This window comes from Pristiophorus japonicus, chromosome 9 (assembly GCF_044704955.1).
Source record: "Pristiophorus japonicus isolate sPriJap1 chromosome 9, sPriJap1.hap1, whole genome shotgun sequence".
NCBI classification, from domain to species: Eukaryota; Metazoa; Chordata; class Chondrichthyes; family Pristiophoridae; genus Pristiophorus; species Pristiophorus japonicus.
In genome coordinates this window covers 187,471,786-187,490,026 of record NC_091985.1, presented here as the reverse complement: position 1 = coordinate 187,490,026, position 18,241 = coordinate 187,471,786, and the positions used below count along the sequence as shown (strand labels likewise).

Genomic DNA, 18,241 nt, shown 5'->3' with positions numbered 1-18,241 from the left:
GACAGTGGAGGGGAGGTGTGGGTCAGTCCGGGTCAGGGGAGAGTGAAGGGGGTCTGGGTCAGTCTGGGACAGGGGAGGGTCAGGGAGATCTGGGTCAGTCTGGGACAGGGGAGTGTGGTTGGTCGGTCTGCTTCAGTCTGCGACAGGGGAGTGTGAGAGGGTCTGGGTCACTCAGACAGTGGAGGCTGAGGGGTGTCTTGGTCAGTCTGGGACAGGGGAGAGTGAGAGGGCTCTCGGTCAGTCTGGGACAGGGTGGGTGAGGGGGTCTGGGTCAGTCTGGGACATGGGATGGGGAGGGGCGTCTGGGTCATTTTGGGACAGGGGAGCGTGAGGAAGGTCTGGGTCAGTCTGGGGCAGGGGAGGGTGAGGGGGGGTCTTGGTCAGTCTGGGACAGGGGAGGGTGAGGGTGATCTGGGTCAGTTTCGGACAGGGGAGGGTGGGGGGATGGTCTGCTTCAGTCTGAGACAGGGGAGTATGAGGGAGTCTGGATCAGTCTGGGACAGGGGAGTGAGGGGGTCTGGGTCACTCTGGGACATGGGAGGGTGAGGGGGGTCTGGATCAGTCTGGACAGTGGAGCGGGAGGGGGGGTCTGGGTCAGTCTGGGACAGGGGAGTGTGAGGGGGGTCTGGGTCAGTCTGGGACAGGGGAGGGTGAGGGGGTCTGGGTCAGTCTTGGACAGGGGTGGGTGAAAGGTGTCTGGGTAAGTCTGGGACAGGGGAGGGTGAGGGGGGTCTGGGTCAGTCTGGGACAGGGGAGGGTAAGGGGGCCTGTGTTAGTCTGGGACAGGGGAGAGTGAGGGGGGTCTGGGTCAGTCTGGGACAGAGGAGGGTGAGAGGGGTCTGAGACAGGGGAGGGTGTGGGGGTCTGGGTCAGTCTGGGACAGTGGAGGGTGAGTGGGGTCTGGGTCAGTATGGGACAGGGGAGTATGAGGGGGGTCTGGGTCAGTCCGGGACAGGGGTGGGTGAGTCTGTGACAGGGGAGGATGAGAGGGGTCTGGGTCAGTTTGGGACAGGGGAGGGTGAGCGGGGTCTGGGTCAGTAATTTACAGGGGAGGGGGGGGCGCTGTCTGGGTCAGTCTGGGACAGGGGAGGATGAGGGGGGTCTGGGTCAGTCTGGGACAGGGGAGGGTGACGGGGGTCTGGGTCAGTCTGGGACAGGGGAGGGCAAGGGGGGTCTGGGTCAATCTGGGACAGGGGAGGGTGAGGGTGGTCTGGGTCAGAGGAGGGTGACGGGGGTCTGGACCAATCTGGGACAGGGGAGGGGAAGTGTAAGTCAGTCTGGGACAGCGGAGGGTGAGGGGGTTCTGGGTCAGTCTGGGACAGTGGAGGGTGAGGGAGATCTGGGTCAGCTGGGATGGGGGAGGGTGGGGTCTGCTTCAGTCTGGGACAGGGGAGTTTGAGGGGATTTGGGTCAGTCTGGGACAGGGGAGTGAGGGGGTCTGGGTCAGTCTGGGAGAGGGGAGGGTGAGGGGGGTCTGGGTCAGTCTGGGACAGGGGAGTGAGAGGGGGGTCTGAGTCAGTCTGGGACACGGGAGGGTGAGGGGGGTCTGGGTCAGTCTGGGAGCAGGACAATTGAGGGAGATGTTGCCTGCTCCAGTTCTGTGCAGTGCTCGGTTCGTGGGGCAAATTTCCGGAGCGTGTCCTTTGTATTTCTGCACCCAGCCAGAATCTGCATCTTCAGGGGAGGAGAGGTGCTGTGGATAAATGTAACTCCCCACAACTCACAGTGAGAGTGGAGCTAACATGTGGGGTCTGGGAGAGCAGAATGATCGCTCCCCCTCTGTGGATGCCCAGTGTTCCAGGTCTGTGGGCCAAAACTGGGGGGGTCTGGGGTATTCTCCAGCGTCTGTGAGATCCCACGTGGTCTCTGTGGCTTCCAGGTTGCAGCGCAGAATGTGGTGATTCGGCATCAATCTGACTCGGGATTCATGGCCAGAATGTTTGGAGGAATTCCCTTTCTGTCTATGGACCCTCCAGCAGTGAGTACCCCAGAGACAGGGCAGTTCGTGCATTCCCTCTAGTGTGCAGTATGTTCTGTGTCTGACCCTGAGCTGCCCCAGGGAGGGGGCAGTGTGTGATGTCCCTGTGGGGTGCAGTGTGTTCAGTGTCTGACCCTGAGCTGCCCCAGGGAGGGGGCAGTGTGTGATGTCCCTGTGGGGTGCAGTAAGTTCAGTGTTGACCTGGATCTGCCCTCATTCCTCCTGCTCCAGGGACAGTCACGCTCCAATCAGTCTGAATTAATTGGAGGGACAGCGTCATCTACTGGACACCGGCGGTATTTCAGGGCACTCGTGTCTGGCTCCATCCCAGAGAAATCCAAAACCAACCTGAAGATTCAATTCATTTTATTATCAATGGTTTACAAACTTTAGCTCCATTTGTTGCAGCTTTCAGTATTTGAAAACCCTTCGATATTTTGTATCAGTCTTAAAGGTAGAAGACACGAAAGACATCCCAATAATAGATAACCATAGGGCTATAGGGAAGGGGGAACTTAAAACTATCACTGACACTAAAGAAAAAGTAAGCGGTAAAATAATGGGACTAAAGGTGGACAAATCCCCTGGACCAAAGGTGGAGAAGTTTCGTGGAACTGATGGCCTGCATCCTAGGTCATAAAAGAAGTGACTGCAGAGATAGTGGATGCATTGGTTGAAATCTCCCAAAACTCCCTGGATAGGTAAAAAAAGGGAATTTAAGGAGCTAGGAGACAAATTAAAAAGTAGGACCTCAAAAGTAGTAATCTCAGGATTGCTACCAGTGCCACGTGCTAGTCAGAGTAGGAATCGCAGGATCGCGCAGATGAATAGGTGGCTTGAGCAGTGGTGCAGCAGGGAGGGATTCAAATTCCTGGGGCATTGGAACCGGTTCTGGGGGAGGTGGGACCAGTACAAACCGGACGGTCTACACCTGGGCAGGACCGGAACCAATGTCCTAGGGGGAGTGTTTGCTAGTGCTGTTGGGGAGGAGTTAAACTAATATGGCAGGGGGATGGGAACCAATGCAGGGAGACAGAGGGAAACAAAAAGGAGGCAAAAGCAAAAGACAGAAAGGAGATGAGGAAAAGTGGAGGGCAGAGAAACCCAAGGCAAAGAACAAAAAGGGCCACTGTACAGCAAAATTCTAAAAGGACAAAGGGTGTTAAAAAAACAAGCCTGAAGGCTTTGTGTCTTAATGCAAGGAGTATCCGCAATAAGGTGGATGAATTAACTGTGCAAATAGATGTTAACAAATATGATGTGATTGGGATTACGGAGACGTGGCTCCAGGATGATCAGGGCTGGGAACTCGACATCCAGGGGTATTCAACATTCAGGAAGGATAGAATAAAATGAAAAGGAGGTGGGGTAGCATTGCTGGTTAAAGAGGAGATTAATGCAATAGTTAGGAAAGACATTAACTTGGATGATGTGGAATCTATATGGTTAGAGCTGCAGAACACCAAAGGGCAAAAAAGGTTAGTGGGAGTTGTGTACAGACCTCCAAACAGTAGTAGTGATGTTGGGGAGGGCATCAAACAGGAAATTAGAGATGCATGCAATAAAGGTGCAGCAGTTATAATGGGTGACTTTAATATGCACATAGATTGGGCGAGCCAAACTGGAAGCAATACGGTGGAGGAGGATTTCCTGGAGTGCATAAGGGATGGTTTTCTAGACCAATATATTGAGTAACCAACTCGGGGGGAGGCCATCATAGACTGGGTGTTGTGTAATGAGAGAGGATTAATTAGCAATCTCATTGTGCGAGGCCCCTTGGGGAAGAGTGACCATAATATGGTGGAATTCTGCATTGGGATCGAGAATGAAACAGTTAATTCAGAGACCATGGTCCAGAACTTAGAGAAGGGTAACTTTGAAGGTATGAGGCATGAATTGGCTAGGATAGATTGGCGAATGATACTTAAGGGGTTGACTGTGGATGGGCAATGGCAGACATTTAGAGACCACATGGATGAACTACAACAATTGTACATTCCTGTCTGGCGTAAAAATAAAAAAGTGAAGGTGGCTCAACCGTGGCTATCAAGGGAAATCAGGGATAGTATTAAAGCCAAGGAAGTGGCATACAAATTGGCCAGAAATAGCAGTGAACCCGGGGACTGGGAGAAATTTAGAACTCAGCAGAGGAGGACAAAGGGTTTGATTAGGGCAGGAAAAATGGAGTACGAGAAGAAGCTTGCAGGGAACATTAAGGCAGATTGCAAAAGTTTCTATAGATATGTAAAGAGAAAAAGGTTAGTAAAGACAAACGTAGATCCTGTGCAGTCAGAATCAGGGGAAGTCATAACGGGGAACAAAGAAATGGCAGACCAATTGAACAAGTACTTTGGTTCGGTATTCACTAAGGAGGACACAAACAACCTTCCGGATATAAAAGGGGTCAGAGGGTCTAGTAAGGAGGAGGAACTGAGGAAAATCCTTATTAGTCGGGAAATTGTGTTGGGGAAATTGATGGGATTGAAGGCCGATAAATCCCCAGGGCCTGATGGACTGCATCCCAGAGTACTTAAGGAGGTGGCCTTGGAAATAGCGGATGCATTGACAGTCATTTTGCAACATTCCATTGACTCTGGATCAGTTCCTATGGAGTGGAGGGTAGCCAATGTAACCCCACTTTTTAAAAAAGGAGGGAGAGAGAAAACAGGGAATTATAGACCGGTCAGCCTGACCTCACAAGTGGGTAAAATGATGGAATCAATTATTAAGGATGTCATAGCAGCGCATTTGGAAAAAGGTGACATGATAGGTCCAAGTCAGCATGGATTTGTGAAAGGGAAATCATGCTTGACAAATCTTCTGGAATTTTTTGAGGATGTTTCCAGTAAAGTGGACAAGGGATAACCAGTTGATGTGGTATATTTGGACTTTCAGAAGGCTTTCGACAAGGTCCCACACAAGAGATTAATGTGCAAAGTTAAAGCACATGGGATTGGGGGTAGTGTGCTGACATGGATTGAGAACTGGTTGTCAGACAGGAAGCAAAGAGTAGGAGTAAATGGGTACTTTTCAGAATGGCAAGCAGTGACTAGTGGGGTACCGCAAGGTTCTGTGCTGGGGCCCCAGCTGTTTACATTGTACATTAATGATTTAGACGAGGGGATTAAATGTAGTATCTCCAAATTTGCGGATGACACTAAGTTGGGTGGCAGTGTGAGCTGCGAGGAGGATGCTATGAGGCTGCAGAGTGACTTGGATAGGTTAGATGAGTGGGAAAATGCATGGCAGATGAAGTATACTGTGGATAAATGTGAGGTTATCCACTTTGGTGGTAAAAACAGAGAGACAGACTATTATCTGAATGGTGACAGATTAGGAAAAGGGGAGGTGCAACGAGACCTGGGTGTCATGGTACATCAGTCATTGAAGGTTGCATGCAGGTACAGCAGACGGTTAAGAAAGCAAATGGCATGTTGGCCTTCATAGCGAGGGGATTTGAGTACAGGGGCAGGGAGGTGTTGCTACAGTTGCACAGGGCCTTGGTGAGGCCACACCTGGAGTATTGTGTACAGTTTTGGTCTCCTAACTTGAGGAAGGACATTCTTGCTATTGAGGGAGTGTAGCGAAGATTCACCAGACCGATTCCCGGGATGGTGGGACTGATCTATCAAGAAAGACTGGATCAACTGGGCTGAGAGGGGACCTCATAGAAATGTTTAAAATTATGACGGGTTTAGACAGGTTAGAAGCAGGAAGAATGTTCCCAATGTTGGGGAAGTCCAGAACCAGGGGTCACAGTCTAAGGATAAGGGGTAAGCCATTTAGGACCGAGATGAGGAGAAACTTCTTCACCCAGAGAGTGGTGAACCTGTGGAATTCTCTACCACAGAAAGTAGTTGAGGCCAATTCACTAAATATATTCAAAAGGGAGTTAGATGAAGTCCTTACTACTCGGGGGATCAAGGGGTATGGCGAGAAAGCAGGAAGGGGGTACTGAAGTTGCATGTTCAGCCATGAACTCATTGAATGGCAGTGCAGGCTAGAAGGGCTGAATGGCCTACTCCTGCACCTATTTTCTATGTTTCTATGTGGAGAGGTCCCAGCGGTTTGGAAAACCACAAGTTTAACACCGCTATTTAAAAAAGGAGGGAGTCAGAAAACAGGAAACTATAGACTAGTTAGCCTAACATCTGTTTTTGGGAAAAAGCTGGAGTCCATTGCTAAGGAAACAGTAGCAGGACATTTGGAAAAGCATAATACAGACAAGTAGAGTCAGCATGGTTTTAGGAAAGGGAAATCATGTTTGACAAATTTGCTGGAGTTCTTTGAGGATGTAATGAGCAGGGTAGCTAAGGGGGAATGAGTGGAGGGGTGTATTTTCATTTCCAGAAGGCTTTCAATAAGGCGCCATTATAAAAGGTTGCTGCTCAAGATTAAAGTTCACAGGTTTGGGGTTAATATATTAGCATGGATAGAGGGTGGGCTAACTAACAGAAGACAGATAAATGGGTCATTTTCCGGTTGGCAAACAGTGACTAGTGGGGTGTCGCAGGGATCGGCCTCAACTATTTACAATCTATATTAATGACTTGGATGAAGGGTCTGAGTGTAATGTAGCCAAGTTTGCTGATGATACAAAGATGGATGGGAAGCAAATTAGAGGAGGACAAAAATAATCTGCAAATAGATGTGGACAGGCTAAGTGAGTGGGTTAATATTTGGCAGATTGAGTATAATATGGGAAAGTGTGAGGTTATCCACTTTGGCAGGAAAAATAAAAATACAATTTATTATTTAAATGGAGAGCTATTACAAAATGCTGCAGTACAGAGGGACCTGGTTGTCCTTGTATGTGAAACACAAAACGTTATCATGCAGATAAAGCAAGCAATTATGAAGCCAAGAGAAATGTTGGAATTTATTGCATGGGGGATGGAGTATAAAAGCAGGGAAGTCCTGCTACAACTGTACAGGGTATTGGTCAGACCACACCTGGAGTACTGCATACAGTTTTGATCTCCTTATTTAAGGAGGGATATACTTGCATTGGAGAAAGTTCAGAGAAGCTTCGCTAGTTTGATTCCTGAGGTGAAGAGGTTGACTTATGGGGATAGGTTGAGCAGGTTGGTCCTATACTCATTGGAGTTTCGAAGAATGAGAGGTGATCTGATTGAAACATATGATACCGAGGGGACTCGACAAGGTGGATGCCAGAGAGGATGTTTCCACTTGTAGGGAATCTAGAACGAGGGGGCATAGTTTAAGAATATGGGATTTAGAACTGAGTTGAGGAGAAATGTCTACTCTCAGAGGGTCGTAAATTGGTGGAATTCTCCGCCCAGAGAGCTGTGGAGGCTGGGTCACTGAATATATTTAAGGTGGGGATAGACAGATTTTTGAATGTTAATGGAGTGAAGGGTTATGGGGAGTGGGCAGCGAAGTGATCTTATTAAATGGTTTAGCAAGTTCGAGTGGCCAATGGCCTACTCCTGTTCCTATTTCTTATGTTTTTTAAAGAGTGAATTAGAGATGCAATCACAATCAGTGTTATTTTTTAATCTGACCATTTTCGCATTGATTAATTTGTCAAATATCCAGAATATTAAACTCCAGCACAGTTATAGGGGAAATCAATATCAGCAGAAAGAAAGCCCAACTGTCAGGACTCGATTCAGTCTGGGACAACAGCAGAATCCAAACCCTGCAGTCACTTGTGAACTCGCTGGTGTGTCAGCAGGTTGGATGACTGAGTGAATCCCTTCCCACGGTCGGAGCAGGTGAACGGCCTCTCCCCAGTGTGAATTCGCTGGTGCCTCAGCAGGTGGGATGATGTAGTGAATCCCTTCCCATATTTAGAGCAGGTGAATGTTCTCTCCCCAGTGTGAGTGCGCCAATGAACTTCCAGCTCAGACGGGTAATTGAATCTCTTCCCACATTCCCACGGTTTCTCCATGGTGCGGGTGTCCTTGTGTCTCTCCTAGTGGGATGATCAGTTGAAGCCTCGTCCACACACACAACCCGTGTACAGTTTCTCCCCGCTGTCAATCGTGCGATATTTTTTCGGGCTGTGAATCTGGCTAAAGCTCTTTCCGCAGTCAGTGCACTGGAACACTCTCACTCGGGTGTGTGTGTCTCGGTGCTTTTCCAGTGTTTGAAATCTGTTCCCACAGACAGGACAGACAAACATTTCTCCTTCCACATTCAAAGGCCGATGATATTCAGGTCCTGATGAATTCAGTGAATCCGTCAGATCTTGACGAATATTTGATTTGATTTTCTCGTCTGTAAATCCTGCCCCTCGAATACTCTGGAAAAAGAGTTTACAAAAATCATTACTGCAAGTAAAGGACATTAATTCACAACTGACAATTTTAGATTGTATGGAACATTCTTTCCTCTCTTGTTCCTCCAAAGCAGTAAATCCCCACCCCATACACTCCTCCCCGTCACTTTCCTGAAATTCAAACACATCGCACGTCTGAAGGTAGCTTGTCCTATGCTCCTAATTATCATCACCAACTCTGGCTGGGGTCAGTTCTACACTCACTGGGCCCATTCACTGGTTCCCCACCCTTAAGGTACTGACTCTGGCTGGGTTCAGTTCTGCACTCACTGGTTCCCCTCCCCTGAAGGTGCTGACACTGGCTGGGTTCAGTTCTACAATCACTGGTTCCCCTCCCCTGAAGGTACTGACACTGGCTGGGTTCAGTTCTACGCTCACTGGTTCCACTCCCCTGAAGGTACTGACACTGGCTGGGTTCAGTTCTACACTCACTGGTTCCCCTCCCCTGAAGGTGTTGACTCTGGCTGGGTTCAGTTCTACACTCACTGGTTCTCCTCCCCTGAAGGTACTGACACTGGCTGGGTTCAGTTCTACACTCACTGACTTTCCTCCCTCTCGCTCAATCCCAGAGGGTGCTGACTCTGGTTAGGGGCAGTTAACATAAGATAAGAAATAGGAGCAGGAGTAGGCCATTTGACCCCTCGGGCCTGCTCCCCCATTCAATAAGATCATGGCTGATCTCATCATGGGCTCAGCTCCACTTCCCTGCCCGCTCCCCATAACACTTTACTCCATTATCGCTCAAAAATCAGTCTAACTCTGCCTTAAAATGTTTTCTGGGACCGTGCAGGAGTTAATATTGGACAGAAACAGTCTGAGATTAGTTTAATTACAGAAAACACTCGGTCACTGAGAGTAATACCGAAGTGGATAATCAAACGGCTATGGGGAGGGAGGAACTTAATACAATCACTATCACTAATGAAGTAGTACTCGGTGAAATAATAGGACGGAAGGCAGGCAAGTCCCTTGGACCTGAGGGTCTTAAGAGAAGTAGCTGTAGAGATAGTGGATGCATTGGTTGTAATCTACCAAAATTCACTGGATTCTGGGGCGGTCCCAGCAGATTGGAAAACCGCAAATGTAACGCCACTATTTAAAAAAGGAGGCAAACAAAAAGCAGGAAACTATAGACCAGTTAGCCTAACATCTGTCGTTGGGAAAATGCTGGAGTCCAATATTAAGATAGCAGTAGCGGGACATTTAGCAAAGCATGATTCAATCAAGCAGAGTCAGTAGGGGTTTATGAAAGGGAAATCACGTTTGACAAATTTTCTGGAGTTCTTTGAGGATGTAATGAGCAGGCTGATAAGGGGGAACCAGTGGATGTGGTGTATTTGGATTTCCAGAAGGCATTTGATAAGGTGCCACATAAGAGGTGACTGCACAAGATAAAGGCTCATGGGGTTTAGGGCAGTATATTAGCATAGATAAAGGATTGGTTAACTAACAGAAAACAGACAGTCGCGATAAATGTGTTTTTCTCCGGTTGGCAAATGGTGACTAGTGGGGTGCCGCAGATATCGGTGCTGGGTCCTCAACTATTTACAATCTATATTAATGACTTGGATGAAAGGACCGAGTTTAATGTAACAAGTTTGCTGATACAAAGATGGGTGGGAACGTAAATTGAGGACACAAAAAATCTGCAAAGGGATAAAATTACAAAGTGCTAAAGGACAGTGAGATCTGAGGGTGTTTGTGCATGAAACACAAAGTTAATATGCAGGTACAGCAAGTAATCAGGAAGGGAAATGGAATGTTGGCCTTTATTGCAAGGGGGATTGTCCTGGGTCAGTACATTCCCCGTGGTTTATATCCCGGACCATACCCTGTATTATGTCCCAGTTCAGTACATTCCCTGGGGTTTATATCCCGGACCATCCCCTGTATTATGTCCTGGTTCATGACATTCCCTGGGGTTTACATCCCGGACCACACCCTGTATTATGACCCAGTTCAGTGACAGTCACAGAAGCCAAAGTGACCCGTGACTGGCAATCTCCAGATAGACGGCAGGGAGCAATACTGAGCCTGCGTGAGGGCAAGGAAGCAAGAGTCCGCCTGCGCAGCACAGCCAGGGAACATCGTCTGCCCTCATCTAAATTAGAAGCATAAAAAATAAGTGCAGGAGTAGGCCATCCAGCCCTTCGAGCCTGCACCACCATTCAATAAGATCATGGCTGATCATTCCCTCAGTACCCCTTTCCTGCTTTCTCTCCATACCCCTTGATCCGCTTAGCCATAAGGGCCATATCTAACTCCCTCTTGAATATATCCAATGAACTAGCATCAACAACTCTCTGTGGAAGGGAATTCCACAAGTTAACAACTCTCTGAGTGAAGAAGTTTCTTCTCATCTCAGTCCTAAATGGCCTGCCCCTTATCCAAAGGCTGTGTCCCCTGGTTCTGGACTTCCCCAACATCGGGAACATTCTTCCCGAGTCTAACCTGTCCAGTCCCATCAGAATCTTACTTTTCGATGAGATCCCCTCTCATCCTTCTAAACTCCAGTGTATAAAGACGCAGTTGATCCAGTCTCTCCTCATCTATCAGTCCAGCCATCCCTGGAATCAGTCTGGTAAACCTTCGCTGCACTCCCTCAATAGCGAGAACATCTTTCCTCAGATTAGGAGACCAAAACTGAATACAATATTCTAGGTGTGGCCTCACCAAGGCCCTGTACAACTGCAGTAAGACTTCTCTGCTCCTATACTCAAATCCCCTCACTATGAAGGCCAACATACCATTTGACTTCTTCACCTCCTGCTGTACCTGCATGCCAACCTTCAATGACTGATGTACCATGGCACCCTGGTCTCGCTGCACCTCCCCCTTTCCTAATCTGCCGCCATTCAGATAATATTCTGCCCTCGTGTTTTTGCCCCCAAAGTGGATAACCTCACATTTATCCACATTATACTGCATCTGCCATGTATTTGCCCATTCGCTTCACCTGCCCAAATCACCCTGCAGTCTCTTCGCGTTCTCCTCACAGCTCACACCGCCACCCAGTTTAGTGTCATCTGCAAACTTGGAGACATTAAACTCAATTCCATCATCTAAATCGTTAATATATATTGTCAAGAGCTGGGGTCCCAGCACTGAGCCCTGCGGCACTCCACTAGTCACTGTCTGCCATTCTGAAAAGGATCCGTTTATCCTGATTCTCTGCTTCCTGTCTGCCAACCAGTTCTCTATCCACATCAGTACATTACCCCCAATACCATGTGCTTTGATTTTGCACACCAATCTCTCGTGTGGGACCTTGTCAAAAGCCTTTTGAAAGCCCAAATACACCATATCCACTGGTTCTCCCCTGTCACGCTACCAGTTACATCCTCAAAAAAATTCCAGAAGTTTTGTCAATCATGATTTCCCCTTCATAAATCCATGCTGACTTGGACCAATCTTATCACTGCTTTCCAAATGCACTGCTATTTTATCTTTAATGATTGATTCCAACATTTTCCCCACTACTGATGTCAGGCTAACCGGTCTATAATTACCCGTTTTCTGTCTCCCTCCTTTTTTAAAAAGTGGTGTTACATTAGCTACCCTCCAGTCCATAGGAACTGATCCAGAGTCGATAGACTATTGGAAAATTATCACCAATGCATCCACTATTTCTAGGGCCACTTCTTTAAGTACTCTAGGATGTAGACTATCAGGCCTGGGGATTTATCGGCCTTCAATCCCGTCAATTTCCTTAACACAATTTCCCGCATAATAAGAATATCCTTCAGTTCCTCCTTCTCACTGGACCCTCAGTCCCCGAGTACATCCGGAAGGTTATTTGTGTCTTCCTTTGTGAAGACAGAACCAAAGTATTTGTTCAATTGGTCTGCCATTTCTTTGTTCCCCATTATAAATTCACCCGAATCCGACTGCAAGGGACCTATATTTGTCTTCACTAAACTTTTTCTCTTCATATATCTATAGAAGCTTTTGCAGTCATTTTTTATGTTTCCGGCAAGCTTCCTCTCGTATTCTATTTTCCCCCTCTTCATTAAACCCTTTGTCCTCCTCTGCTGTATTCTAAATTTCTCCCAGTCCTCCGGTTTGCTGCTTTTTCTAGCTAATTTGTATGCTTCTTCCTTGGATTTAACACTATCTTTAATTTCCCTTGTTAGCAACGGTTGAGCCAGCTTCCCCGTTTTATTTTTACTCCAGACAGGGATGTACAATTATTGGTGGAACAGGATAGAGGGCCTGAATGGAGACTAGTTATTCCTATCTGTCTTTGCGCTTGTACTGCCCGATATGTCTATCATGTGTTAATTGGAACCAATATTACACTCACTACATAAAGGCTATCTCTAAACAGTTGCAAGATGAATAAAACGTGCCTCATGTTAATAGAGCTAGCAGATCCTCTGCCATTAGTAACGAGTTTAACATTTCACTGAAACTTTGATGTCTGAGCGGTAGCAGGAAATGAATATGACAGGAGATCATTTTGACCAACAGTATGTGTGAATTTTGCAGGAACTGTAATTTCCAAACAAGAATTAATTAATTACTGGTGAATATCGATGGTATTGCTCAAAGTTACACTGGTGGACTGGAAAATATTTTCATTTTGTTTGTAGGCCAGAAAGACAGGCGGACATTTGCAAATGTGCGAAAAAGTTCGAACACTTAGAGCAATTTTCTTTTTAAAAAGGGATGTGATCATTGTGTTATAATTATTCCAGATATATATCCCCGGACCATCCCCTGTATTATGTCCTGGTTCAGTACATTCCCTGGGGTTTATATCCCGGACCATCCCCTGTATTATGTTCTGGTTCAGTACATTCCCTGGGGTTTATATCCCGGACCATCCCCTGTATTATGACCCAGTTCAGTACGTTCCTTGTGGTTTATATCGCGGACCATTAATTGTATTATGACCCTGTTCCGGCCATTCTCCGGGGTTTAAACTTTAAAATCCCTCCCTGTGTTTTTATAAAATATTGGAACTGAGCAGCCGCGCTGTCAGAGCTTTGTCCTGAATGGAGCCGAGTTAATTCAGTAACAAAGTGACAGCCTGTATCCCGGCGAACAGTGACTTTCTTACCGTGTCTCACAGAAGGCAAAGTGACCCGTGACTGGGACTCTCCGGATGGACGGCAGAGAGCAATTCTCAGCCTGCGTGAGGGCAAGGAAGCAAGAGTGCGCCTGCGCAACAGAGCCAGGGAACGTCTGCCCTCATCCAAATTTTTGGTGGAACAGGATAGAGGGCCTGAATGGAGACTAGTTATTCCTATCTGTCTTTGCTCTTGTGCTCCCCGATATATCGAGCATGAGTTAATCGTCTAGAACCAATATTACACTCAATTACATAAAGGCTTTCTGTAAACAGTTGCAAGATGAATAAAACGTGTCTCATATTAATAGATCTAGCAGATCCTCTGCCATTAGTAACGAATTTAAAGTTTCACTAAAAGTTTGATGTCTGAGCGTAGCAGGAAATGAATGTGACAGGAGATTAGTTGGGCCAATAGTATGTGTGAATCTTGCAGGACGAGCGCTTTACGAACAAGAATTAATTAATTACTGTGAATATCGATGGTATTGCTCAAAGTTACACCGATGAACTGGAAAATATTTTCATTGCGTTTGTAGGACAGAACGACAGGCGGACATGTGCAAATGTGCGAACAAGTCAAACATTTTGAGCAATTTTCTTTTTAAAAAGGGATGAGACAGGGTTTATCAATATAAGTAGCATTATTAAACCACGGCAAGAGGGGCTATCACGAATTATGTGTATCTGTAAAACTACTGCTCCAGCATGACAGCTGTAGACTCTTATTGTGAACATTGTTCTATAATTATTCCAGATATGCAGACGCTGCCCCTACCCCTGGTCGGCTGAACTCACAGACAGCAGTTTACACTGAGATTCATGGTCTCGCGGATAGAAATTGGAGCCAGTTCTTCTTGTGCTGAGATCTGGCGAGAGAGGAAATCACTCAGCGAAAATAACTGAAAAGGGAAGTTACAAAACCAACATCACATGTTCTGAGTTTAGTTAAAAAGATTAACCCTGAACATTCAGCCAGTTTTTCAAACCATGAAAGTACGATTCCTGGAACAGATTTATTTTACACCACCAGACCTGACACTGGGATTTACTGAATCCACCTTCAGTTCCAGCCGTCGAGAACATGAAGCAGCGCCTCATCTACAGAAGTACATCGATAAAATGTTCACATGGACACCGTCACCTCTGAAATGTGATCGTCTTAAAACCGTCTAAATCTGTTACCGCCAACAATAACCACTGATGCTAAAATATTGAATTTGATGGAAAATATCTGCTTTACAACATCTTGACATGTCTGAACTGTTATAAAATTTGAATAAACACGTCATTTCATGAAACCAGTTCCTGTTTAATGGACTGAAAAGTCGTGTTTTATTTGCTGTTTGTGTTGAACTAGTATGGAAACGAATCTAGAAACTATCGGGACAAACACCGCTCTCAGTTGAATAAAAAGATCCCTTGACCGACAGCAGGGCGCTGGATCAGGAGACCCGCTGAGAACGTTCATTGACATAACACACAAAATATTCAATTTGAATTAATCTTACGAATCTTAACGTGAAAATTTACGGCACGCGCCGGACTGGCGCAATGAGAGGTTGAGGGCTTCGGCCAAAACACAAAAGGAGGAATCTGCAACCCGGATGGTGGCCAACCGAGCGGCGAACCAGGGCGTCCGAAACACCATCCGAGCGACGGTGAAGAAAGTGGAAGGACAGACAACGATCAACCGGGACCTTTTAGAGAAGAAAATCCTGCTGGGAACATGTGGCATGAATGTCACCGACGTCTTCGTCTTGCAGGACCTCCCGAAGAGAGGTTACTTCGATGTGACGTTCAGAACCGTCACCCTCTGCCTGAAGTTCCTGAAGGGTTTGAAGGAGGCGCTCAGTGCTAACTTAGGAGCCACTGTTCACCCTCCCGTCGCAGAGAAGACGCACTATCACAGTGCAGATGTACAACCCCCACATCCCGGTCATTGATGTGCTGACTTTCCTCGCCAGGTATGTCGATGGGGCAGGAAACAGCAGCAACGTGAAAGACGTGCACGGGATTTGGACCAGCAAGCGCCAGATCCAGGTCACCATGAAGGTGGACGCCAGCGGAACCATCCTGCACCCCCCCCTCCAGCTTTGCCATCGGAGGAAGTCGGGGCTACATGGTGTACGCTGGCCAACCCAACGTGTGCCGCACCTGCGGGAAGGCAGGCCATGTGGCGGCAAGCTGCAAGACTGTCATCTGCCAAAACTGCAAGCACGAAGGCCACCAGACAAAGAAATGTAAGGAGACCAAGTGCTGCAACCTCTGTGGTCTGGCTGGGCACCTTTAATAAAACTGCCCCAAACACAACTTCAGCCATACGCAGGCAGCAAAGAACATTGCACCAGAGGAGGAGGAAGCTGATGAACACAACGCTCCAGAGGAGAGCCACACCCTTCCCCTCGGAACAAGACGGCGAGGAAGAGAACCCTGCTACCGTGAGCTGTGAGCCACCAGCAGCCAGCAGCGAAGCTCTCCTCCAGCGCACCGAGTCCAGAAACGAGGAGACAGCAGACGATGAAGTGGGATGGGAGACCGTCAAGAAAAACGCCCGCAAGTGCAAGGGGAAGAGGCGAGCAAGGGCCCCTGCAGAAACGACAGGGAAGAGGCAGCTACCAAGCTCGGCAGAAACCAGCGACGGCAGCTCATCTGATGAGGAAAGGCGCCACCACCAAAAGAAGAGGCAATACGCCACCCCATGGCCACAGGCGACCGGGAGCAGTGAAGCGACCAACACAGCCCTGCCCCAGGAACCCGCGAGCAACGAAGTGCACAGCGCACACGAGCTCCGGAACACCGAGAGTGAAGGAGTGACCAACGCAGACCAGCTCCAGGATAACGGTAGCAGCGAAGTGCCCAGCACACCCCACCTCCGGAATACTGGGAGCGACGCAGCAATCAAAGCACACCAGCTCGACACCGCCGCGACTGAGGAAAAGAGGGAACCACCAACACCAGGCGAGGACTATGCAGAGGACATTGCGGACTTAATCACAGAACTGCAGCAGTCCCCTGGTCGAAACACCCCCACAGCAGAGGACGACGACCACGCCACCCCAGGTGTAGTAGATGTTGATGTTGATAGTAATAATTTACGCATGCTGGAACGGGCCATTGAGCAGTTGTCGGAACTTGAAAATGATTTATCTGAAATTGAAAACGATTCATCTGAAATGTAATGTTTGCAAATGTAAAAAATAGCTTTAAAATGGATTTAAAAATTGCTAGTATTAACGTGCGTAGCGTAAAATCTACTATGCGATGTGTTTCCACCTTGGGGTACCCCGCCAAGGTCAAAGCGGACCTGCTGTTCTTGCAGGAGTGCGGACTGCCGCACTTCAGCAGTTACCGGCAGTGGTCACGATGGTGGGCCCATGGACCATCCATATGGTCAGGGGGCAATGACAGCAGGGCTTCCGGCCTGGGCATTCTGCTGTAGGGAGGCCACTTCACCATCACTGAAGTTAAGGAGGTGGTGGGCGGCCGCCTCCTCGTAGCAGACGTAATGTACAAAAACTCCCCTCTCAGGTTAATTAATGTTTACGCCCCAGCTCTCAAGAACGAGAGGCTGGCCCTCTTCCAGCAGCTCCCACTGCTGCTGGCGACATCCAGGCCAGTCATTCTGGGCGGTGACTTCAACTGCATCATCGATGAGGCTGGACGATCCAGCAGAGCCGACAGCAAACTGGACGCCACGTTCAAACTCCTGATGGATGCGGTAAAAGATGCCAAGCTGTGCGACATCTTCAGCAACCCTGCAGATGGAGCACCGCGCAGATACACCTGGCCGAGACCAGACGGGTCCGTCCGTTCCAGAATAGACTTCCTGTTTGTGTCCCACACACTCAAGGTCAGATCCACCGACGTCATGCCGGTGTTCTTCTCTGACCACTGCCTCCTACTGGCCGACTGTCGCCCATAGGAAAACCAGAAAGTTGGCAGAGGGATATGGAAGCTGAACGTGAAACTGTTGACTCCGGAAAACGTTGAGGAACTCGAGAGGGATTACAAAGGTTGGAGAACCGTAAAACCCCTCTGTGATTCCCCGATGCACTGGTGGGAAACAATCAAGACGAACATCAAGAGGTTCTTCATCCTCAAAGGTGTTCAGGAGGCGAGAGGGAGACAGAGGGAATTGTCCCAACTCCAGACGAATATGCAAAACCTGCTCCTGCTGCAGTCGATGGGGGTCGATGTCACGGAGGAACTCGAAGAGGTGAAGGGCCAGCAAGCCTCGCTCTTTGCCTCGGAGTCCTCCAAGATCACCTTCCGCTCCAGAGTCTGCTCCGTCGAGCAGGATGAGATGTGTTCGCGCTTCTTCTTCCAGAAGGTACACAGGGGGAGCTCTGTGATCACCAGCCTAAAGGAAAAAGGCGGTTCTGTGACGTCTTTGCAGCCTGACATGCAGAGGATCAGCAAATCCTTCTATGCCAGGCTGTATGACGTCAAGCCCACAGACCGCGCGGCCTCCCAGTCTTTCCTGTCGTCTATTTCGGAGGTCTTAGACGACAGCAAGTGAGAGAGTCTGGACCACCCGCTAACTCTGGACGAGCTGACAAAGGCTGTCCGGTCCTTCGAGACGAATAAAACTCCCGGAAGCGACGGCTTACCAGTCGAGTTGTACTCGGCTCTGTGAGACTGGATAGGCCCAGACCTGCTGGAAGTGTACGGAGGTATGCTTCTGGCCGGCAGCATGTCAGAATCGATGAGGAAAGGCATCATCACCCTCATCTACAAGCAGAAGGGGGAGAGGGAGGAAATCAAAAACTGGTGGCCCATTTCGCTGCTCAATGTGGACTACAAGATCCTGTCAAAGGTCATCGCCAACAGGATCAAGTCTGCTCATGAGCTCGTGATTCACCCGGACCAGACCTGCGCTGTCCCC

The 18,241-nt window shown here is 48.2% G+C and overlaps 1 protein-coding gene across 3 annotated transcripts; it reads right to left on the bottom strand.

Annotated features, from left to right (window-relative positions):
* Positions 1-7,474: 7,474 nt before the first annotated feature.
* On the bottom strand, positions 7,475-15,060 carry LOC139273379 (zinc finger protein 239-like). 3 transcript variants are annotated; one of them, XM_070890215.1, is made up of 2 exons: positions 14,865-15,060; positions 7,475-8,246 (listed from the first exon to the last, which is right to left on the bottom strand). In XM_070890215.1, the coding sequence occupies exon 2, from the start codon at positions 7,890-7,892 to the stop codon at positions 7,647-7,649; it is 246 nt and encodes an 81-aa protein (XP_070746316.1). In that variant the 5' UTR covers positions 7,893-8,246; positions 14,865-15,060; the 3' UTR covers positions 7,475-7,646. The 3 variants fall into 3 exon arrangements, with proteins under 3 accessions (XP_070746316.1, XP_070746315.1, XP_070746318.1); XM_070890214.1 differs by lacking the exon at positions 14,865-15,060 and adding an exon at positions 14,132-14,237; XM_070890217.1 differs by lacking the exon at positions 14,865-15,060 and adding an exon at positions 13,345-13,387.
* Between the last annotated feature and the right edge of the window lie 3,181 nt (positions 15,061-18,241).